A 23,448-nucleotide genomic window follows, 5' to 3' on the forward strand; every position below is an offset into this window, starting at 1 on the left:
TTATTGAAGTGGGCAACATTAAATAAATTATATGAAGAACATCACACACAAATAATTGATCGGTTGGGACTTGGAAGTTGACATTATTGCAAGTTGCCAAATTTGGTTTTCATATATTATTTGTGATAAATTGACATTTATTATGTTAGAAAATAAGAAATACATTTATTGACCAAGCCACGTTTTAAGATGTACATGTGATTTTTTTCCTCTCTTTTTAATACAAAAGAAGTGGGTGTATTTTCAATTTTGTATAATGACTAGACAAGGGGGTCACCCAAAGTTGTAAGAAAAAAAAAAAAAAAGTTAAGAGATTTTAAAAAAATAGTTATGATACGGTTATTTTTACGTATTTTTTGTGCATTCTACTGACGTGATTAGTTAAAACATTTATTTTATATTAAAAAAATTGACGCAATCGATCACATTAGTGCCTAGTGGAGTACGCAAATAATATATAAAAATAACTGTACATAAAATTTTTGTTAAAAAATATATATAAATTATCAAAATAAAAAAATCCAAGAGTATTTGTTATTGTTCAGCTGTAGATTTTTTTCAAACCAGTCTTAGCATTGATTTTATATATTAGTATTCATTTCTCCTCTAGGTTGAGTCTGGATGTTGAAATGAGTTGAGTTGAGTTGAGATAATAAAATATTATTAGAATATTATTTTTTAATATTATTATTATTTTAGAATTTGAAAAAGTTGAATAGTTTATTATATTTTGTGTTGGAATTTGAAAAAATTGTAATGATGAGTTGAGATGAGTTGAGATGGGTTGATGATTCAAACGAAGCCTAAATAATTGATAAAATACAACTTTAAAAAAAATGTAAACTATTATTCTATAGTAGCAATGCATATTATTCTTAAATTAAATAGAGTTATACTACTAACAAGCTATTTATAAGATAAATGCTTTAGTAAAAAAGAGATCACGTAGAAGCTAATTCACAAATTAACGTGATATGTTATTGTAAAGTAAATATAACGTATTCTATAAAAACACATCAATTTATGCAATATTTTTGTGGTTGGAGTACATCTCTTCTCTCTTGTAAACATAATATTTATTATGGGTGACATCAATCATAATACAACTAAAATATAAAATCCTTTTTATACTCCTTAATGTAACTGTGGCAAGTGTGACACCAAAGTAATATTGTTAAAGAAACTGTTATATACACAAAAATATTATATAAAAGTAAACTTATAAATTTATGTGGTATTATGAAATCTATTAGATCTATTTTATAATAAAAATAATTTTATAATATGATGTACCACATCAAGCCATATCAGTTTGTGAATTTATTTTTATGTAATTATTTTATGTCTAAAGTATTTTCCATAATTAAAATGCTTAATATTATTGGTTGAATAATAATTGCTCTTAAGTTTTGATACAGTGTCCTTGTCCCTTAGCCATGATGCATTTGGTTCCAAATGTACCATAGATGTAAGAAATAAATCAGGAACATTGTTAATTCTTTGTTCAATCATTTTTACAATTATTTCTTAAATGAAATTAATTTTTTAAAATTTAAAATTTAAATAAAAAAACTTTAATGACATTACAACATAATTAATTGTAAAATAATCATAGGAATATCAGATAAATTGCTCCTCGGTTCAGCAAAGTTTGTAAAGCTACAAGTCGGCGAAGTTGCTACCTCTCAAGTGTTGTAAGAATTACAATCACAAAACATCAATGGTTCGCTTGTCGTATTATCGTTTCTAAGTCGTAAGGACCTTCAATTTTTGAAATCCTAGGGTTCCAACGACCTCAAATTCAATTCCAGAAGCGAATTGAAGAACTAAAACCAGATCAGGTACATTTTCACTATCTTCTTCTTCTTCTTCCATGTTTGAGAAAAGAATTCATGGCCTTATTACTTCCACAATATCTAAACAACGGCTTTCAAAGGAAAGAAAGGGAGACTTGGATTCTGCAACATTGGGATCCGACGCCCTGTGCGATGTTTATGAAGCATCGTGTATATCCATTCAGATACTCCAGGAAATGGAGGGACACTTCTTTAATTTTTTTAATAAGTACCGCTACTACATCCGTATCCTAGATTTTCAAGTACGATGCATCACTGTCGTTATCATTATTGTATTCGTATTTCGTATCCGTATCCGTATCGGTGCTTCCTAGTTATAAATGTAGCTTCCGCAACCTGACGATGAACTGTGCATGTCTAATGGCAGATTTGGATATGGCGGATCATAAGAAGCCTTACAGTAGAAGACGTGCTTGGGAAATCGATGTTTTAGTGGAAATTAAATTGGAGTCCTGATTTGGGCAATAAATGGGGTTTTAGCTGACATGAGATTTATTCCTTGACTAAACTAGCTCATGACCTTCATAGAAGATTTTGTTCTATTCGTGAGCCATTAAACTAGCTTATCAGCAAGCCATATGGACACCTGCATTGAAGTGTAAATACTTGTTGTCCTTATTTGGGTTGGATTACTGCCTGTAGTCATGGACCGTGAAGGGAGAATTAAAAATGCATGCAAGAAGATTGTGGAGTGCATAAATGCCATGTCTTTTGTAAACTTAGATGACCAACGGGTGCATTCTCTAGTGTTAATGAGAGAAATAGCACGTGGGGTTGTTGAAAATCGAGATAGAAAGGTAAGGGAGAGAAGTGAGTATGTGGAATTTATTTGGTTTATCACACGAATCACTCTCATTAATTGTATTGTTGTTTTATAGGTAACAAAGAGTGATGTGACCAGGGCTTTGCACACTAGTATTGAGAATATTGTAAGCACTACTTGTACCATGGCAAGTTGTTTTACCTTTTTTCATCGTTACTTGATGATTGATTCAATAATGCCACGCAGGCCAGTGCATGCAGGGATATCGTGTATAAGTTAAGTAAGATGTCATATAACGGCTTAGATGACCAACAGATTCATTCATTATTAAAGGTGAAGGAGATTGCGGGTAAACATGCTAAAGTTGCAAGTGTTGGGAGTGATTCGTGGATTAGAGAAAGCTTGGAAAGTGAGGAAATGCGACCAAGCAACATAGATGTTCTGGTTGGAGGTGCAGAAATTCTGATGATTGAAGGGTCTCAGGAGGTGGAAGTTGAGGTGAGAAATGAAGATGGTCATAATGTGGTGCAGAAAAGGCCTGTGACTAGGGCAAAACGTGCCAGCGATAATGATGTGCAAGATAGAGAGGCACAAATGAAAATGTCTGAACATGAGTCATTAGAGGGGGAAGCTCAGTTAAGAAATGATGATGCTAAAAATCAGGTGCAGGGGATTTCATCACGACCACTGCTTCTGCAGTCTCTTATCTGGCCTCCAGATGACTGCATTACCTTAGGTTGGATTCAAAATATGACATCCACCCTTAAGCAGTTATCACAGGATTACACCCCCTCCGAGTTTCATGCTATAATGCCAATCACTGTGGTGGATAAACTAATTGATAATGCTTCAAGTATCTTTTCCAAAGAATCAAACTGTGTGAAGATTGATTGTCAAAGAGAGGATTCGAAAGTTGTTGTAGTGGGTGACCTTCATGGACAGTTCCATGATTTGCTCTATCTCCTTGAAAATGCGGGTTTGCCTTCCGAGAATCAGTTTTATGTACTCAATGGTAACTACGTAGATATAGGAGCATGGGGTTTGGAGGTATTTTTGCTCTTATTGGCTTGGAAGGTATGATGAAGTTAATGACTATTTAAAATGGTAGTGGTTGTCTATTTCTTTGATTTCCGTTTCTGTTCTAAAAAAAAATTATATTTTACTATTGGCTGTTAGCCGTTAAATGAGTTGGAAAAATAACTTCGCGTTGCTTATTCTGTCTTGCTTATCATCTCATCTCAATAATTGATTGAAAATGGTTTAGCTGTTTTTTCGTCAAAGAAATAAGCACTAGTACTGATTCTATTGCTTATTTTTCTTTCAGTTTTCATTTTTAACTCGTTGATGTTTAGGTCTTGATGCCTCATAGAGTATATTTGCTCCGTGGGAATCATGAGTCAAAAGAATGCACATTGGCATATGGTTTTGAGAAGGAGGTGAAGACCAAATTTGGTGATCAAGGTGAATATGTCTACAATAAATGTCTGGATTGCTTTAAAGAACTCCCTTTGGCTTCAGTTATAGCTGGGTCTGTTTATACCACACACGGAGGGCTTTTCCGTAGTACACACTTTGCCTATTCACGAAGGTCTAGAAGAAAAAGGACACAGAGGCTAGAGCTTGGCTCTTTGGAAGAGTTATCCGAGGTTAAAAGATCTCTAATAGATGCTCCAATTGAGGGCTCGAATATAATATTAGCTGATGTGCTATGGTCGGATCCATCACACAGACAGGGTCTGAGTAAAAATAAAGCTCGAGGACGGGGTTTATGGTGGGGTTGTGATTACACTGAGGCTTTCTTGAAAATGTCCAAGTTAAAGGTAGGACTTGTCTATATCTTATTTTGTTACAACGGAACTCATTTTAGATGTTCTATTTGTATGAAACAAATATCACATATTTTCTGATTTATCTTATTATTGCATCTCTCTCTCTCTCTCTCTAGTATTGGATTATGCCTTTTCTTTCCAAGCTTAGTGTTACTAGTGATGACACACTTAAATGGTCCCAGCTCAACAAATTGTTGACATTTTTTCTCAGATCTAAGTAAGGTTAAAGTTAAGACTGTTCTTCTGGAAGGAATTTTAGACCAAGATTCTGATAAATTGGCAAGAAATAAATCCACTTGGTTTAGGACTTGGTGCAACCCAAGGTCATCATTCTCTTTGCTTTGTAGGGAGTGAAGTAAAGATAACTCTAGCAATATAGACCTGGCCTGTTTACCATTTGTTCTTTTATAAGGATGCTGGGCATTTCAAGGTTATGTCGGATCAAATAAAAGTATCAGGGTATGAAATGCTTTGAGTGTTCTTTTGGTTGGGACATTTATTGCTGCTAAAATTGCACCACTTACAATGATGAGCTGCTCAGAATTTTCAACACTAATAACACATACAATCATGAGTACCTATTAGGCACTAAGCAAATATTTTATAAATTGCCAGCCACTCACTAAACTTAGGTCTTGGTTCAATTTTCTTGCTTTAGCTCTCGTGTCTCCTTGTTTCGCACATGGAAAGAGACTAACGTATAGACTTTGTGATGCTTGTATAACGCTATCTTTTGTCTCTACTGTAGTTGATCATTAGATCACATGAAGGCCCTGATGTGAGGTCTGGTCAGTGTCATCTTGGTGATATGCTAAGTGGGTACAGCATGGATCATGATGTAGGTTCAGGGAAGCTATATACCCTGTTTAGTGCTCCAGATTACCCGCAGGTTGAGGTTCCTATCTCTAGCTTCTATTTTTCTTGTATTATTGATCCTGTGAGTAACATTCCATTGTCATATAGGGAGAACCTTTGCAACTAGCTACATATTGTATTTTGTTTTTGCTAAATTACAAGCATGGTGTGTGTGGACGGTTTACATTTAAATTGTTTTATTCTAACATTATGCCCATATAGCCAAGTGTAAACTTTTAACTGTGAACTTCAATGATAAGATATATAGGGTGCTTGAATTTTTATAATTAATCAATATTTGTCTGTCATCTAACTTTTCAATTGAGAAAGTAACTGTAGTAGTCTATAACCAGGACTAGAATTAGTGACTTTGATGTGGAAAGTAGGATGAAAATTTTTATGTTTGTCCAACTGGTTCCCGTGTTTAAGTTTAGTTTACATGTAAAGTACATCTCGTAGTCATGTTAAAACAAAGTTTGTCTCATATATTCATTTGGTGTCATTAATACCCAATTGCAGCAGTGGGTGAAAATCCAACACCTGGATGGTGTGTGTGGGGGCCTATTCTCTAAATATAATGCATTATGAATGCCTTGACATGTTGGATCTTGTCTGATACCCTTAAACAAACAATGTGAATGGACTTCCTTGACTAATATTTAACTTACAATTGCAATTGTGCTAAAACCATAGGGATATTGCAACAGTTAGTAGGCTGTTTGATTAAATCATTCTGTCAAGATTGAGAGGCCTCAAACTCATATCAACAGAAAATGATGAATCCAATGCACTCTTGGTCTGCTCTTTTGGTGTTCTTACATAACAATTTTTAAACTACATTCAACTATTCATTCCCATAATCTCTCATATGTTGCTTATTGCTAGTTTGCTAGTTTTTGTGTATTCTACAGCATCATTGCGAATGACAGCTACTACATAAGCTGTAATATTTTTTGGTTTAGCACAGGAGTCGTATCCTATCTCATCCAACTACTTGTGTATCTTGCAGTTCGGTAGAAAGATGTATTCCAATGAAGGAGCGTATGCGATACTTAGGTCACCTAATTTTGAGATTCCTTCCTTCCACTCATTCAAAGCTGTAGAAAGACCAAAGGCATGGAATCCAACCACTTAAGAACATGTGTACTTACAAGACACCATTTCTTTCTCAAGTGAGGAGGCAAGAAGAAAACAATGAGGGACAAGGGATTACAAATGGGAAAAAATATATTTATATTACAGAAAATAATGCAATAATTATAGACGGAAACTTTGCCACTTGGGAGGCTTGATTTGGGCCTCTTGCTCGCGAATATGTTGTCATGCTCAATGTGCATCTTTTAGTACGAGGAAATGACCAATTAAAACTTTTTATAGGTTCTTCCTACTTGAGCATATACAATTAACCGATGCAACTTGCTTTGCAGGCAGATCCTTTTGTCACTGTTGACGACGAAGATAAGAAGGTATCATCTAATCATGAAGATGAGATAGCATCATCGGATGATGAAGATGAAAGATATTTAGTTGAACAAGATCTCAGACCAATGGTAAGTTGTTATAGCTTCTTGAGGAAAATTAGCACGCATTTTTATTTTGTTTGGTTGTAAGTGAATATATGGTTCTGCGATTAACATGTATTGAGGCTTTTATACTCTTAGTAGTTCATTATCACTTTTTTGAAATAATCTTTCCCTTCTTCCCTTGTTTAACAGAGATATTTGATAAACAGACATATTGGATTACCTAAAGCTTGATTGTGTTATGTTAGAAGCACGTAGGGTAGGCTTTTATTTGAAAGTAGAAGTAATTAGGTTCCAGTGCTGTTTTAATTAATTGTACAATTAAGAACCGATCCCTGAAGACCTAACTACACCTTTTTGTACTCCAAAAAAAAAAAAAAAACTACACCTTTTTGCTCGGGAGGAAAGTATCCAAAGTAGTTTATCACCAAAGAGTTGGGTTTTTTAAAAATCCATATTGTTGAGAAGTCCCACACGGCTTAAGAACAAACTCATCTTGGGTTTTATAAGGAGTTACCTCACTCTTTCTATGAGACCTTTTATAGGGAGAAATAGGTGTTTCTACATGGTATCAGAGCAGGTTAACCTATGACTGATGATGAGCTCCTACGACCTACCCACGATGGCGGATGGTGATACCGGAAATACCGGCCCACACGGCTTAGAAACAAACTCATTTTGGGTTTTATAAGGAGTTATCTCACTCCTCCTATGAAGTCTTTTATGGGGAGAAATAAGTGTTTCTACACATATCACAAATAGGTTTATTTTCTGTGTCCAATTCTAGTGCGATCTGTTAGGAAAACTAACCAATCTCAAGGTTGGTAACTCTTGCTTTCACAGATACAGTTTGAATTTGAGAGGTTTTTCCTTGTTTATTTTGAGGGTCCATGGCCTTCAGGCATGATTATGGTGCCCCTAGCAGCTGTCTCTCCTTTTCACCTATGATATTATTTTTTGATCTGAAATAAAAATATATGTTAAACACCAATGTTATATTAATTAAATCATATGACGAAATGGACTTTCTTTGTTAATCAGCATGGAGAAACCTCAACTGCTGCCATCTCTCCATCTCAAGATTCTTCTCCAGTTGAGATGACTTCTGGGGTTGACTTCAAGGAGCTTGGCATTTCTAATCCCCCTTCTTGGAGTGTTCTGTTCCCAGATGACGAGGGTGGCACCAAGCTCGTTCAAGTTCCCCAGGTTCCTGAGGTGGAAGGACTGCCGCTGCCTCCCGGCATAGAGGTAATTGCGTGCGTCTGTTTTTATTACCCATACTATACACTCCATAAAAGGTCTAGACATAAGGTGTTTCACCGCAGGAGCCTCACAAATCTGCTCACGAGTACTCTTTCAAGCTTATTGCTGGCCTAAAGCATATGCTTCAAACAAGGGTGAGCTTTGTTCACTTTTTATCTTCTCTGTTCGTCTCACTTGAGAAACTAAATCTGATTTTCATGAGTAGGAAGCCGAGATTAACGGCCAAAAGAGGCGGCGACATGGCTAGGTCAGCTCCGGGGCAAAGGCAGTTGTGTCAAACAGTGGCATGAAATGTCAGGCTTCACCAGAATAAAGAATTTCTGGAAATGTAATTACATCACATGCCGATGAGTCTAAAGTACTAACTTGGCTTACTGATTCCCCAAAAGTCTTTATTTATGTAATTAAACTTATTCAAACTAATTGATTTTGTATTTCATATTCATTCAAATGGGTTACTAAGATCTTGTTTGTGTACTTCAAAAAATTCTCTCAATTTTTTTTTTCAAAAATTTTCTGTCCAAGTATGGATTACTCTATTTATTAATCTCAATATTCGGGAAAAAAAAAGAAGAAAAATTACTTTCACAAAAAACCTAAAGAAATACATCTCGTAATATTTTGGTTCTAAGTGTTTTTTAATATTTCCAAGATTTTCTCAAACAAACAAACATTTAAAATGTGGTGTCACTTTTACAAATATAAAAAAAAAAAAAAAAATTTATCAATCATTATATATTATTTTACATCTTATCTCTTAAGAAAAATATTCTTATGTTTTATTAAAAATATTTTTACACTTTATAAAAAAGTTATAAATGTGGAGTGTGAGAGTGAATAGTAGTTTATGTATAGTAAATTGTTTTAATTTTTTATAATAAATATGTGATGTATAGATGATAAATAAAATAATTTAATTAATTTAATAAGAATAAAATAAAATAAAAATAATTTTAAAATATATAAATTATGTATGAGCAATGTTAGATACAGTCTCTATTTGGGGACTGCAATGCAAGTCTAAATTATTTTAATTTTAAAATTTTTTAAAATTACAAAATTATTCTTCTTAAAATGATATTTTCTCTTATTTAACAATATGTTTGCACATACAATCCCTACTTGAGGACTGCAAATAAAATTTCTCATTATGTATTGTGGATGATATCCCTCCTTAAAACATGTGTTGGTGACACGACATCAAACTCGACCGACAGCGGCAAAGGGGAAGTAAAATCAAAAGGAAAAGAAATTACAAAGTGGAAGCCGTTGGAAAGCTATGGAGGTCGAAGGCGAAGACGGTTCAAGGATTGCACTACAGAATGGCCCTAACCACAAGACCTTTTTTGGACGAGGCTTAGGTTTCCACACCGACGACAGAACGGTGTCTCGTCGTCACGTTCTGTTTGAAGTTAAAACCTCGGACGACAAAAGCCGGAGCCTAACGGGGGCTACGGTTTCGTTTGAGGTTGTTGGGAAGAACCCCATTTGGGTGAAGAACAGTGGGTGTGGAGAGATCAGGGTTTATAGGAGCGGTGAGAAGGGTGAGGTGGCTGCCGGTGATTGTTTCTGCTTGTCTGGTAAGAGGCCTGTTCGGTTCAGTGTCCAGGGAAGGGGATTTGGAGCGGCAGAGAAGAGGGTTTTGGGTAGTGAGGATGAGTTGGATGCAAGTTTGACGAGTGGGTTTGAATTTGGTGGGATTGATGTTTCAGAGATTGACCCTGTTAAAGGTATGCCTTTTCGGTTTCTGACATGCTTCGCTATAATTTGGTGTGTTTGGTTGCTGAGAAAAATGTAGGAAAACAAGTCTATGTGAAGGTTAGGGTATCTGACTCGGGATTTTTTTCGTTATGTCCAAATTATTGGGGACAAACTTGGTTTTTATCAAAGTAGAGAGGATCAGTATGCTATGGAAAATCAATATGTAGTTTAGGAAATTCCGAGTACTTCTTCATGCTGACGTGTGTCGTATCAACTGTCTCCCCATTTTGTATTACCGATATTTTCAGCAATTAGCTCAGCATATACATCTGAATGATCTTCTCACTCACTAGCCGATATATCTTTCACGAAGTTAAGTGGTTTATGGCTACCCAATATGGGGTCGATTTTTGTTTGTCATCAGAGAATTTACATCTCTACTTTTATTCTTTTATGCTAAATCCATGGCTTAACATTCTCTCCTACTTCTTCCGCTTAGGAATTGTATAATGATTAGAGTGAGGAAACGATTTTGTTGTTAGTAAAGATGTATCATATATGTTAATTTTGCTTTACATTTTCATGGTGGCATGGATTCTAGCTTGGCAGTAGCACCTCACATATGTCACTTAGTGTTACCGTGTAATTCTACATACAACCGTAACGTGCGTAAACGTTACGTAATTACTTTGAAAAAGAGTGGGGTTCACTATTCAAAAATAAATTTTTTTTATGTGGGTCTCATGTTTTATTCATTTTTTTCAAAGCGATTATGCGGCAGTTTCACAATTCACGGTTGCAAATATCTTTGTTTTTTTTCCAAAATTTTGACCTTAACGTTACCATTGGAGAAATATTTTTTGTAGTAGCTATTTCTGGCATCGTCTTTTGCAAGTGTGTATGTATGTGAGCATACGAATATGGAGACCTTGTGATTCCTACAACCTTCCACGCTGAATTGTGGTTTGTTCTATTGCCTTCTTACTAAACATAATTGTACTTCTGCAAATTTATTCTATTCAAGTGTCTGTAATGCAGGTTTACCGGTTGAATTTATTTAAATTTCAAATTTTATGCCACGATGCTTTGATTAATTATTTTTGTCCGGGGACTGCAGAGTTTGGTTTTCTTGTGATGGGGCATGAGTTTGATCACTATCCCAAGCAAATGATTCGGGATATAAAAAATTGGGACTGGTTTCTTGAGGAACCTGGAAGAGATAGCGATGATGATGCATATCTTGAGAAGAAGGTAAAGAGGGGTGTGATGAGAAAGAGAAGGAAAGCAGAAGGCAATAATGATGATAACTGGACTGGTGAGAGTGATGATGACGGTGAGCTTGTTGCAAAACTGAGAAAGGTTGAGAGACCTAAGTATCCCACAAGATCAAAAGAGTGTGAAAAATCTCGCAAGGATGCAAAAGCTAGCAGAGATTCTGCTCAAAAGAAAGCTATAGGTGATGCAAATGATGATGATGAAACACTTGGACGCTTTATTGTTGATGATGATGATGTGGAACAAGAAGAAGAAACTGATGAAGATGAAGAAGAGGGAGGAGAAGAATTAATTGAAGATGACAATGACAGTGACCAAGAAGTAGATGATTAATGTCAATAGAAGGACCAGGTACATAAGTTTGGAAATGATACTCGGGATGAATAGTTGCTGTCAATTTCAAGGGATGAATAGTTTTGTATATGTGGTTTGTTTTGCATCATGATTATCTTGTCTGGGAAAGAATTTCATTTTATGTTGTAAAAGATGGAATCTTTCAAGTTAAGATGTTGAAAGAGAGTTTTGATGTTTTGGTTAGGTGCAGTGGCTCCATCTCATTCTCTTTATGTGATATAAATTTATGAGTTTTGCTACACAACCTCCACCACACTCCACACTCCACATTCCACACTCCACACTTTTTTAAATTTTTTAAATTTTTAATATTTTTTTAAAATTTTTTTTTGAGTTTATTCTTTTTAAATTATTTCAAATTTTTTATTCATTATTCATATAATAAATATTTAATAAAAGAAAAAAATAATAAAAATTAAAAATAATGTGGAGTGTGGAGGTTGTGTGAATAGTAGGAAGTTGAGTAGATTTTTTGTAAACTTATTATTCCTGGAATGCTTGATTGAGACATATTTTAGGTATGGCTCTGGAAAAGGTTAACCATGGGATCTTCCAATATTTTAAAGGCTAATGATGGATTAAGTCATGAATGGTACAAGTACTGTATATTTTTTTAAAAAAGAATGTGGTTCATTGTTAAAAAAATTAATTTTTTATTTAAGTTTCATATCTATTCATTTTTTTTAAAAATGAGAGTGTGGTGTTTGTTCTTCTGAAAAAAAATGAAAATGTTAATTATTTATTTAAGAGCAAGGCTACACAACCTCTACAAATCATATTTTTTTAAAATTTTTAATATTTTTTTAATATTTTTTTTGAGTTTATTTTTTTTTAAACTAATTCAATTTTTCTATTCAATATTTGATAAAAAAAATTAAAATTAAAAAAAATATAATGTGTAGAAGTTGTGTGAATAATAAGAAGTTGCGAAAATTTTTTCTTTATTTAAACCATGCAAGACTGACTTGCTATCACAAATGAAAATGATCTATATATTGTATGTTACGATTTCACAAATTTTGACAAATTAATTTGATTTTATGTAGTTTTCACACGTATTTATATGGAGACTAAACATTATAAAATCTTAATTATTGAAAAATATTTTCATTGTACGATTGAAAATAATAGTGTAAAGAAATAAAAACAGTTGGCGGGGTCCAACTGATACCCACACGTAGTTACAACTTGATTGGCTACATAGTCACGTGACCCACAGTGCCCTCATCATCGTCGTCATCATTTTCTCCGTCTTATGAAACCCAGAACTCCTCGCTCAAGTCGCTCGCTCCCCCTCTTTTTCTTTTAATAATCAACCCTCCCTCCTCCATATTCCCTCGGTTTCCGTCCCTTAGGGTTTTTTTTTTTTTTTCTCGCCCCATAAATCCCCACAGAACAAGAAAGGAAAAAAGAAAAAATAATAAGAAATGAGTAACGACAACTTCGACATGTCAGATTTGGGCTCCGCCCTCCCCGCCGCCGATGCCGGTATCACCAATCCCTGAGTCCTAGTATCTGTCTCTCTAAGATGATTCATATAGTTATCCTGTATCTTTGAGTTGTATATTGGTTCAAAAATGAAAAGTTTATGCTAGCTTTCTGCTATTCAAACTGAAATAAGTTCTAAGCCACGTGTTTGTTGTTTTTTATAGCTCTTAGTGAGGAGGATCGAGCTATTCTGATTAACAATTCTGCTACAGGTGCCCGCCGTTGGGTAGTTTTGGGGAATCGGCTGACGTTGCCGATATTATTTTAAAAAAAAAAAAAATCGATTTCAGACATTGTTTGCATCTCAGCATATGCGCCACTGCGCAAAAGAAACTGCGAGAACTTGTCGTCTTCGTGCTGTCGACTGAGCATTGCCCATCAACTTGATCCTCTTTGTGTCGTCGAACCCATCTGAGCATTGGCCATCAACTCGTCGTCTTCGTGCCGTCGAAACTGCGCCAGAAGAAACTACGAAAACTTGTCGACTGAGCATTGGCCATCAACTTAATCCTCTTCATGCCGTTGAACCCATCTGAGCATTGGCCGTTGACTGAGAGGAAATTGCACCGAGTAGCATGTTTCTGGAAAAAAGAAGAAAGAAGATAAAATATAAAAAATATAAAAAAGTGCATCAGCCACTTCTGCCGAGAGCTCCAGCCACGGCCCATGGTGTTTCCACTTTCTTCTTCTCCGTTCAATCAGCAAAAGCGGTCCATCCCCCCCGAGCTCAGCCTTCGCTACACCTCCCTCTCCGAAATCCCCATATCCATAGGTAATCCGAAACCCCAACAGGCTCATGGTCCCAACTATCTCTCATTTCTCTCTCCCTTTATTTATTTAATTCATTTTATACTTGTCCATTCCCTAAATCATGAGTCAATTCAATCTATCTACGAACCGAAAAAATCTGAAACCCTGTCAATTAGTCTCGCAATCGAAACATAAATTTCAGTATCTTTGAGATTTTCTTTCTAAATTTTTCTCTTGAAAAGCAGGCTTGGTTTTCTGTTTTTGGCAAGAGGGTAATGAAAATGATGGCAAAAATATGTTTTTGTGGCTATTTCCATGAACTAGTTTGTTTTAGCATAGAGAAAGTGGTCGTCTTGTTCATTTTAATGAAAGCGAATCAGACCCTGGGGATTCCTTTTCGTTTTCAATGATCCAGTTTTAAATTGCAGTGCAATTGGGTGTTTTGATTTTGGTGGCATACTTTCTGATGGTGCATTGTTGGATATATATGTTCTGATTGTTTTGCAGGATAAACTCCAGAGTTTGGCTGCTGGGCAATCAGATATTCTAGAAACTCTATCACCCAAAGTCAGGAAGCGTGTTGAGTTTCTGAGAGGGATTCAGGTTAGCCTGCCCCCTAAATTCAATCCGTTAATGCTAAGATTAAGATTAATCTATATTCTTTATTGGAATTTGCATGATATGATGTATGTATGATAGCCATATTTGGCCCTTTACACGGTTCTACGATTATTGTAATTGGTGTAATAATGGGTTTGCTTAGCATGGTTTCTTTGACATACTGTATTGCTCCCTACCCACCCTGGCAAATGGGTCAATGTTTGTTAAATTATCATTTTATTTTTCATCTAGACTACAGAAGTATTGAACAAACTGTAAGAATGTAAACCGCACACTCAAGTATATCACTCAAATAATGTAACATGTACTTCGGTATAAATCTGGAACACTAAAGTAAAAGTGATTGGACTTGTTAGATTTATGCTTATACCAGTAGTATCTGTTCCGAGGCACTACTTGGTGCCTCTCTAAAGTTACCTCATCTCAAGGGTTTTCACAGGCACCCAGCTTTCCTTTGAACTCAGTGGTCTTTGTGGGTGGAGTGCTGGCTCAGATCTTCTAATATAGAGTTGAAGATAATGTTTCACATTCTAACTTTGAAGAGCCAACATGATGAGCTGGAGGCAAAATTTTTTGAGGAGAGAGTGGCATTGGAAGCTAAATACCAGAAGCTTTATGAACCACTTTACACAAAGGTATCTGTGATACTGACATGCAGTAAAATTGGCATCATATTTATTCAACTCATATTTAGTGTTTGGAATATATTATATATATATATATATATATATTTGGAATACTTTCTCAAAAAAGAAAAAAAAAGTATATGAACCACAACTCAGTCAGGGGTGGAACTAGGATTTGGTGCGTGGGGGGGCGATTAGCAAAGTGTGTCGTATGTAGGGGTGAACAGTAACCGACATTTAAGATAGCAAAGTGTGTCACCGACATTTAACATTAACCATATAAGGTTGTTATCTAGGAAAAAACTAAATTATTAAAACCACCCATCTAAACCTCTCACTTGAGCTCCATCAGACTCAAGTGAAAGATAAAAATTAAGATAGAAATAGCCATGTAAGATTTTTTGAAGCAAATGATAAAAATTAAGTAAACAAAGATAAATTTTTTTGTTGAATCTAAGATTGAATATTGTAAAGTCTCTATAATATAGATAGAAATAGCTATGCGAGATTTGTTGCATTTATTCCTAATTGTTAACTTGATGGTAGTATATATGTATTTACTAACAAAACTAATCCAAACAAGCTAGCTAGTGGAAGACTTAAAAGGAAAAGTGTAAATAAATAGGAAAAATGAAGTTGTAAATTTACCAAATAGCTTATAAAAAAATACCAAGATATTTTATTGCCTCTTATGAGATGTAAAAAAAAAAATGAGAATGTGAGATTTTATTAATGTCAAAAAATAGGTGTAATTATGAAAAAATTATTAAAAAACTAAAAGAAACCTAGACAACTAAATACTAAATGAGATTTTTGAAAATGTTTTGGAGGGACAAATAATCTTTATATTAGGATATATTTGATAAAACCATGTACTAAAACATATTTTTGAAAAATCAACTACCAACGTAGGTCTGCCCCTGAACTCAGTGTTTTTGGTTTACAAGGTTTGCATGCATGTTCATTTGTTGATTTGATCCTTGCAGAGATATGAGATTGTGAATGGTGTAGTTGAAGTTGGAGTTGCGAAAGAGACTGCTGTGGATCAAGAAGGAGATAAAGATGCTAAAGGTGCTGCTCAAAACTTAAATTAATTTTCCATTTACAATGCAGAAAAAGGAGTTACCCATTTGATTTCATCTGGAAATGCAGAGAAAGGATTGCCTGACTTCTGGCTTACAGCAATGAAGACTAATGGAGCACTAGCTGGGGAGGTGAGAAGGTTTGTTATCCATCTATTGAATCAATTGTTGAATTATTATTTACTGTTTCCTCGGGTAGATCAAGGAGCGTGATGAAGGGGCTCTCAAGTACCTCAAAGATATCAAGTGGTGTAGAATTGACAACCCAAAAGATTTTAAACTGGAGTTCTTTTTTGATACTAATCCGTATTTCAAGAATTCTTTCCTTACGAAAACGTATCATATGATTGATGACGATGAGCCTATATTGGAGAAAGCAATTGGGTAATTCAATCTCTGTTTTCTTTCTTAAATATTTTGTTCTCTATTTTTCTGAGTCTCTATTTATGCCGGGGTATTTTGTAGGACTGAGATTGAGTGGTATCCAGGTAAAAGCTTGACGGTGAAGATCCTAAAGAAGAAGCCAAGAAAGGGATCGAAGAATGCCAAACCCACCACAAAAACTGAGAATTGTGAAAGCTTCTCTAACTTTTTTAATTCACCACAAATTCCCGAGGATGATGATGATCTTGATGAAAATACTGTAAGTTCGGTTTCCTTGTCTAGCAAGATGACTATGTAATTGTAAGTACTAAAACTTGTGTTCCTTAATTTTGTGATATATTGACAGGCTGAAGAGCTTCGAAATCAAATGGAGCAGGATTACAACATTGGGTAAGTCATCTTTTATTTTTTTGCTTGGGCAATAAAACTTAATTTTGTAATGTCTGAGAAATTGTCTCCCGGCTTATCTATTGATGAGAAATCCTTTAACTTCAGTGAAAATATACATTTCAACATTTTAAGGCATTTTCTGTACATGTGACAACCTGCTTGATTGGTTACTTTGGGAGTCTGATAGGCATCTGTATGAATCGATGTAATCTATAATGCTCTTTAAATTGATTCATTGCGAAGGAAGAGGATTGTACAAACATTGTGTTAAAACAGATTCCTGTAGTTTCCTGATTGGTGACATAGTATGGTTTGTGCGCTTCACATATTCTGAAAAACAAAGTAAATTAGGTAAGATCCATTCGGGCTGTGATATTTTATGCACTTTTTTGTCTTAATTTTGTTCTGCAGTCGTCCAAGTGCTTAAAACAGTATATATCATGAAGGGAGGTTTGTGTTTTTCCCATTGGTCTCAATGTATTATTGTTTTGAGAAATGCTTGGTCTACAAAGTGATCTTAAAAAAATTTTACTAATTGTTGTGGCTTGATATGATATGTAGAGTGTAAAGCACCTTTGTTATAAAGTAGATTTGACATATCACATTGAGTCACATCAGTTTGTAAACTTTCTTTTGTAAGATCTCTTACCCAGTACTTCTCTTATTTTTCTCCGAAATAACCTTTTGTTTGTGTTGCTGTGTAGATCAACAATCTGGGACAAAATTATCCCTCATGAAGTGTCATGGTTTACGGGGGGGGTTTGAGGATATCGGAGATGATGACAATGGCAATGATGATGAGGGGGATGATGAGTATGAAGACGATGACAATGACATGAGGAGGAGGATGATGAAGAAGAGGAAGGCAAGGGCAGGAAGCAGGTATAGACATCATCAGTATTTTCACTTATCCAATACTGTTACAGGTCCGGAATGGTGGATAAATGTTTGAAATGCTAATGCATTCTTTTCCCTTCATTTTCTTGATTATTGTAGTCATCTGCGCTGGACCCAAGGTGAGTTAAGCTATCCGTATTTTCTGGTAATTTGATGTATAAGTCTGAGCAATTCTTATTTTGGGTTAGTGAGGGAGATAGTAACTTGTATATTGAGTTAACGAAATGCAGAAAAGCAGAAAGCCTCAAGCTAGGGAGCAAGGTGAGCGCCCTCCTGAATGCAAGCAGCAGTAGTGTTATGCCTTTTTATTTTCTGTATTTTTCTTTGTTCTTTTTACTTTGAGCTTTTATTGGGTCAATTGGGTTTAGTACCGATAGTATATGTAACGTACACTAGACTATCATCAATTCATGCCGCGCCTCTTTTGATTACACATGACTATCATGTATATGATATCATGCCTGTTAATTTCCCATACAATTTAGCTTCTGCATTGGTTAGTACGTACCGGCATGAACGATGATCTAACAAATTTATCAATACTTGGCTTAAAATTTATTGAAGACCAGTGCCAAGCAGAATGTCATTGGTAGCAATTGGACATCAATAAAGCTGTGCCAACCATAACGATTGCAAGTTTAGGGTGCAAGTTTACTAGGAGTTTGAGATCTGCATGGCAATATCAAAAGCATGCTTGAATGCTCCTAGAGCCAGTCTACTTGTTTGTGAATGTCGTGCATGTCATGAATCTTGGCTCATGAAATATCAAATGAGAAATGATATTTATAGTCGTAGAGAGTGCAGATTTCATGCACTCTATTTGAAAAGAGTGAGTAAATATGAGACTTACATAAAAAAAAAATTATTTTTTTAATTTTGGATCCAATCATTTTTCAAAGGGAGTACGCAAGGCTTGTATACTAATTTAAGATTATACCTGATATTACTCAATCGCCCACGGCCATAGAGTCATTGTCCAATAGTTAGACGTCACGTGAGTGACTGAATAGTAGACATTTTGTTATGAGAAGTAATATTGGGTTTACGTGACTGAATAGTAGACATTTTGTTATGAGAAGTAATATTGGGTTTACAAAAAATTTTACATTCGTTAGATGTATATACTGATCTACAACAAAAGAGTTTTATAATTTGATGCACCACATTAAGCTACATGAGTTTGTTTGTGAACTTAAATTTTATGAAATATTTTTGTGAACCTCACGTGTTCTCTTTTCTCTTATTAGAGATTGGAACTGACAAATTCGTCTGGGTACGTAGTTGGTGGGAGATCGAGGAGTATGCCTTAAAACGATTGCCGTTTACGTACACGACAGTGAATTTTGCAGTTTAGCTAGCTAGCTGCATGGATTTGTATTTTATAAAGTTTGGTCCACATCCTGATCAAGTTGCAGAAATGGTATTAATGGCGAAATGCTAGCTAACAGTCATGTCCTATATATATATATATATATATATATATATAATATATATATCGTGTGTGTGTGTACTGTGTGTGTGTGTATATGCATGGTTTGTCAAGCCATTTGGACTAATTTAAATGATTCAGCAGAATCCTTCAGGAGTTTGATCTCTCTCTCTCTCTACGTACCACATATAATCATCATCATGTATAGGGGCACAAGAATTTTTAATCAATTGATTTTATGAAGAATTTTGCAGCACATGATGCATGTATGCATGCTGGCTTAAAAGTCGAATGCCACACATATAATCATCATCATGTATATATAGGGGCACAAGAATTTTTAATCAATTGATTTTATGAAGAATTTTGCAGCACATGATGCATCTACGCATGCTGGCTTAAAAGTCGAATGCCACACATATTGCAGAAAGAGCATACACAACTAGCTAGCAGTACATGATGATCTGCTCGCTTATTTATTTATTTTTCTCACTTTTTTTTTCCACATCAACTAAATATTTGCCACCAACGTAGGTCTTGGAAAAAGAACTCGTGGGAAATTGGCAAATTTATTGTAGTGTACGTAAAGTCTTAATAGGTTTATGCTAGCAGTACATGATGATCTCACTACTTTCTCATGATAGGTTTCTCAGCTTCAACAAATCAAAGTCTTAATAGATTCGAGCTTTCTTCATGCTCCAAGCACTGAGTCCTGTGATCTGGACATTCTGAGTTCCATAGTTGAAAACATGCAAGTGGGCCTTGTCATCAATTGCCAATGTGGGGTAAACTCTAGCCGTGATGCAAACTTTTCCTTCTCCACCAAAGCTCTCCACTATCGAATGATCAATCTGTGCATGGGAACAAGATCAAGGCCGGCTAAATAAAACTGTATGTCCTACTCATCAAATGCATTCAATATTGGGACAAAAAGACACTCAGGAAATAGCCAAAAAAGGAAGATTCAGTCTAAAATTGGTATGCCCGCACAACGTTTAACAACTCGTGCATTTGCTGTGCATGCATGGCCCCCCATATATTTTGGGTGTACGTAATTTTTTGCAAAAGATTAGTACGTGCATGGAACATGTTTGAAAAGTAGCCGATGTACAAAGAGATCGATATTATAAAATTCGATACAGTACGAGAGATTGTAATTTTTTCTAATTATTATTAAGTAAATATAACATATTATATTGAGTCATATAGATGTGTTATTTTTTTATAAGATCTATTTATAGGCCTAACACTTCTCAACTCATTTATTCAAATTGAGTACTGGTCAGGAACTAGAACCAGCTTTTCACTTAAATGAAAAAAGGGGGTGGTCGAGAGTTATCAAAATGAGATATGAAGGGAAGTCACCATGTGGATCCTCTTCTTTATATTAGTATCCACCATTCGGTAATGAGAAGTGCTACAGCTACAAAGAAATTTTATAAAAGTAATCTTACAAACTGACATAGTTGGTTCATATGATACATTAAATCTAGTTTACAATAAAAATAGTTTTACAATTTAACGTAACCACATAAAGTCAAGTCAGTTTGTAGTTATTTTTGTGAAATCTTTTTGTGGTTAAAATATTTTTTGATGCAGATTATTATTATAATGTGGGATCTTTTTTTATCTTCTTAGATTAGAAAATATGTCCATCTTAATCATATATAAGACATATAGTTACTGAAAATGAGTGTTATAGACATAAATATTAAATTATATAAATAAATAAATTTATAAATTAATATAATTTTATATAATCCGTTAATTAAATCTATTTTATTATAAAAATAATTTTACAATCTTGCCTGAGCATTTTTAAATTACGCGTACGTGAATTTGTGAAGTATTTCTGGTATATAAACGGAATAATCACACAACTTACCAAACTTCGAAGTGACAGTACTTTCTTACGAACAGGGTCCACATTCAGAAAAGCCCCATAAGTTGTTTTGTCATTATTGTTATTCAGGGAAGACCTGTTCAACATATAAAATGATCATCATGATCAAACAGATCGATCAAGTTCAAAAGCTTTGGAAGTTTTTGATCAAAAGGCATTGTAAATGGCGAAACTAGCTACAGATGATCTGGGAGAGAGAGAGAGAGACTGCATGCGAGAAACTAAACCTGCTTTGGTCACTGCACATCAGCACCACATATTTGTCTGCATGCCCTTTAAATATTCTAAAGAACACTGCCGTGTACTCTTGCATACCCTTTGAAGCTAAAGCCAAGACTCCAAATGGTCCTAAACTCCCATCAACTAATGCGCCCTTTTTACTGCAAAGCACTTGCGGATTTTTCCAACTCGGATCCAGCACTTCTGCCTTTTCCAGCTCACTTATTCCGAATGAAACCTCAACATCAGCCTGGACAAGACATTTAAAACAAAAACCAGTAAAAAACACATATATAGTACTAGGTCTATATAGATATGTATTGTGATTACATGCATGCTGCAAAATCTATGAAAAAGAAAAATCACCTGTGATGCTGTGACACCAGAAACTTCAAGAGCTAATCCTCCCTTAAGCACTTGCTTAGGCAAGTGGACTTCATTTCCACGCAGCTTTTCAATTTCTCTAATGGGCCATTGCACCAATTGTTTTTGGGATACATCAAGCCAAAGAGCCCTTGGAATTGCCTGCAAAATGTGCCCAAAAAGAACAAAAAACAAAACAGCTTTGACATATAATACAACTCCAAACAGATCTTAAGTTGTACGTACGTGCTGTAGTCTAACTTTTGAGATAAGTTGCTAGCTAGCTAGGCCTAGACCTTTTTACAGCAATAATTCTAAATGAATTACCTGAACTCCAGCCCATCCCTTCTTAATATCATCGTTGACACTCGAAGACTCATTAATCCAGCCCCACAAAATTCTTCTGTTCTTTGCACTATCAAAGAAAGTTTTTGAAGCATAGAACTTTCCATAATCGTATCTCAAGCCCGAGTCGCCGTCCACCTGCCCCTTGTCCGGAATATAGATATCCTTGTTGATGTTATAAGTTCCAACAGTATAGTAATCGTGTTTAGTGTCATCCAAGCTCAACTTAAGCACATATTTAACATCTGTGCCCATAGTTGATGTGTCAACACCAAGTTTGGAATTAATCAAAACCGGGAAAAAGTCGGGGCATTCCCACATTCCGGTGCCTTTTGCAGAGTGAAGTGGGTGCTGGGATTTTACCCAATGAAAGAAATCTTTAGACCTGTACAGAATAGCTACTCCACGGGAGTACCTTTTGCTTCCAACGAGCAGTCTCCATGACCCATCAGGACCTAACCAAGCAGTGGTTGGGTCCCTAAAGGAGCTTGCATTAATTTGGTTAGCTGCAGTTGGTGCCATTAGTGGGTTTTTGGGAGACTTGACCCATTCCCTAAGGTATGGGTCAGAGAGGTTTTTGGGCACGGCCATGTTCTGGACTTGCCTATTCTGGGGATCAATTCCTGTGTAGAGGATGACTGGGGTGCCCCAGGGAAGGATTGTGGTGGAGCCCGACCAGCAACCGTTGATATCCGATGTCTGTGATGGGTAGATGGCCGGCTCGTGTGGGGTCCAGTTCACCAAGTCCGTTGATGTGGAGTGGGCCCAGACAATATTGCCCCAAATTGCACCTTTGGTATTATATTGGTAGAGCAGATGGTAAAGCCCCCTGTAAATCATTGGTCCTGCATGCAGACATGAATCAAAATCAAGTCATTTACTTTAGAACAACATAGGAAAACGAAAGAAGACCCCAAATCTTTACTAAATATATATCACATTTGTGGAGATTAAGATCCAAGGGGCGGCTAAAAACCGTTGGGAAAAAAAAAAACTAGAAATGAACTGACCATTAGGATCTGCATATCCAAAGCCATGCACCCATTTATCATCAGTTTCATAATCAGGCCACGTTAAGATGATAAAAACAAAAAGAAAAAAAAAAAACAGAGTTAGAGATATAAAGTACGAGTGTGAGACAGCCAAGAAAGAAAGTACGGTGAAAGGAATACCATTGATCCAGTTCTTGGGGGGTTGGAAGTGAAAAGAAGTTCGATAAGGCTGATGTTCAGGAGGAGATGAAGAAAGCTTAAGGTCTCTGTAAACCTGGTGGGAAGCTTCAAGCTCAACAACACCATGGTTGAGAAAAAGAAAACAAAAGACTAGCCAAGCAGGAGAGATGGCCATGGTTGGCTTTTCGGGAATGAGAGGGAAGGCAATACTTCTATGGCTATTTATAAGGAGAGTTTTGAAGGCACCACCCTTTCACTCTCTTTACAAGGTTAAAATAATGGAAAAGCCTAAGGCCACGACTAATTCTCCCTAGACTCCATCCCGACTGACGTGGCAAAAGCCACGTGGCTTTTTTAATA

General features: G+C 35.5%; 4 protein-coding genes across 7 annotated transcripts; 3 read left to right on the forward strand and 1 right to left on the reverse strand.

Moving 5' to 3' along the window:
- The first annotated feature begins 1,671 nt into the window (after nucleotides 1–1,671).
- LOC109011734 (serine/threonine-protein phosphatase 7-like) lies at nucleotides 1,672–8,564 on the forward strand. Of its 4 annotated transcripts, XM_018993039.2 has the most exons (11): nucleotides 1,672–1,841; nucleotides 2,224–2,653; nucleotides 2,735–2,785; nucleotides 2,866–3,693; nucleotides 3,972–4,439; nucleotides 5,197–5,337; nucleotides 6,313–6,417; nucleotides 6,731–6,853; nucleotides 7,868–8,074; nucleotides 8,152–8,223; nucleotides 8,295–8,564. In XM_018993039.2, the coding sequence occupies exons 2-11, from the start codon at nucleotides 2,501–2,503 to the stop codon at nucleotides 8,334–8,336; spliced, it is 2,190 nt and encodes a 729-aa protein (XP_018848584.1). In that variant the 5' UTR covers nucleotides 1,672–1,841; nucleotides 2,224–2,500; the 3' UTR covers nucleotides 8,337–8,564. The 4 variants fall into 4 exon arrangements, with proteins under 4 accessions (XP_018848584.1, XP_035539707.1, XP_018848585.1 ...); XM_035683814.1 differs by having other exon boundaries at nucleotides 7,868–8,223; nucleotides 8,295–8,551; XM_018993040.2 differs by lacking the exon at nucleotides 8,152–8,223 and having other exon boundaries at nucleotides 8,295–8,551.
- A 724-nt stretch (nucleotides 8,565–9,288) lies between these two features.
- On the forward strand, nucleotides 9,289–11,602 carry LOC109011735. The gene is made up of 2 exons (XM_018993041.2): nucleotides 9,289–9,819; nucleotides 10,908–11,602. The coding sequence occupies exons 1-2, from the start codon at nucleotides 9,369–9,371 to the stop codon at nucleotides 11,396–11,398; spliced, it is 942 nt and encodes a 313-aa protein (XP_018848586.2). The 5' UTR covers nucleotides 9,289–9,368; the 3' UTR covers nucleotides 11,399–11,602.
- A 1,075-nt stretch (nucleotides 11,603–12,677) lies between these two features.
- Nucleotides 12,678–19,107, forward strand: LOC109011736 (nucleosome assembly protein 1;2). Its single transcript, XM_035683132.1, is given in 14 exon segments — nucleotides 12,678–13,679; nucleotides 14,165–14,260; nucleotides 14,718–14,913; nucleotides 15,891–15,975; nucleotides 16,057–16,118; nucleotides 16,186–16,370; nucleotides 16,452–16,629; nucleotides 16,717–16,760; nucleotides 17,465–17,515; nucleotides 17,517–17,593; nucleotides 17,596–17,642; nucleotides 17,757–17,776; nucleotides 17,888–17,918; nucleotides 18,905–19,107. Coding segments are annotated over 12 exon segments (960 nt in total). The 5' UTR covers nucleotides 12,678–13,679; nucleotides 14,165–14,260; nucleotides 14,718–14,796; the 3' UTR covers nucleotides 18,968–19,107.
- A 400-nt stretch (nucleotides 19,108–19,507) lies between these two features.
- Nucleotides 19,508–23,285, reverse strand: LOC109011737 (beta-fructofuranosidase, insoluble isoenzyme CWINV1-like). Its single transcript, XM_018993044.2, has 7 exons — nucleotides 23,089–23,285; nucleotides 22,927–22,935; nucleotides 21,899–22,761; nucleotides 21,575–21,733; nucleotides 21,217–21,458; nucleotides 20,972–21,065; nucleotides 19,508–19,937 (listed from the first exon to the last, which is right to left on the reverse strand). Exons 1-7 carry the CDS (start codon nucleotides 23,261–23,263, stop codon nucleotides 19,758–19,760), a joined length of 1,722 nt encoding a protein of 573 aa, XP_018848589.1. The 5' UTR covers nucleotides 23,264–23,285; the 3' UTR covers nucleotides 19,508–19,757.
- Nucleotides 23,286–23,448: the final 163 nt, after the last annotated feature.

This window comes from Juglans regia, chromosome 12 (genome assembly GCF_001411555.2).
Source record: "Juglans regia cultivar Chandler chromosome 12, Walnut 2.0, whole genome shotgun sequence".
Classification (NCBI taxonomy): Eukaryota; Viridiplantae; Streptophyta; class Magnoliopsida; order Fagales; family Juglandaceae; genus Juglans; species Juglans regia.

Coding starts and splice junctions, on each gene's coding strand:
- LOC109011735 (XM_018993041.2), top strand. CDS start 9,369: ATGGAGGTCGAAGGCGAAGACGGTTCAAGGATTGCACTACAGAATGGC. Junction 9,820..10,907: donor AGAGATTGACCCTGTTAAAG/GTATGCCTTTTC, acceptor CGGGGACTGCAG/AGTTTGGTTTTCTTGTGATG.
- LOC109011737 (XM_018993044.2), bottom strand. CDS start 23,263: ATGGCCATCTCTCCTGCTTGGCTAGTCTTTTGTTTTCTTTTTCTCAAC. Junction 21,734..21,898: donor AGGGATGGGCTGGAGTTCAG/GTAATTCATTTA, acceptor CACATTTTGCAG/GCAATTCCAAGGGCTCTTTG. Junction 21,066..21,216: donor ATGTGCAGTGACCAAAGCAG/GTTTAGTTTCTC, acceptor TATGTTGAACAG/GTCTTCCCTGAATAACAATA.
- LOC109011734 (XM_035683814.1), top strand. CDS start 2,501: ATGGACCGTGAAGGGAGAATTAAAAATGCATGCAAGAAGATTGTGGAG. Junction 4,440..5,196: donor TGAAAATGTCCAAGTTAAAG/GTAGGACTTGTC, acceptor TCTCTACTGTAG/TTGATCATTAGATCACATGA. Junction 6,854..7,867: donor AACAAGATCTCAGACCAATG/GTAAGTTGTTAT, acceptor TTTGTTAATCAG/CATGGAGAAACCTCAACTGC.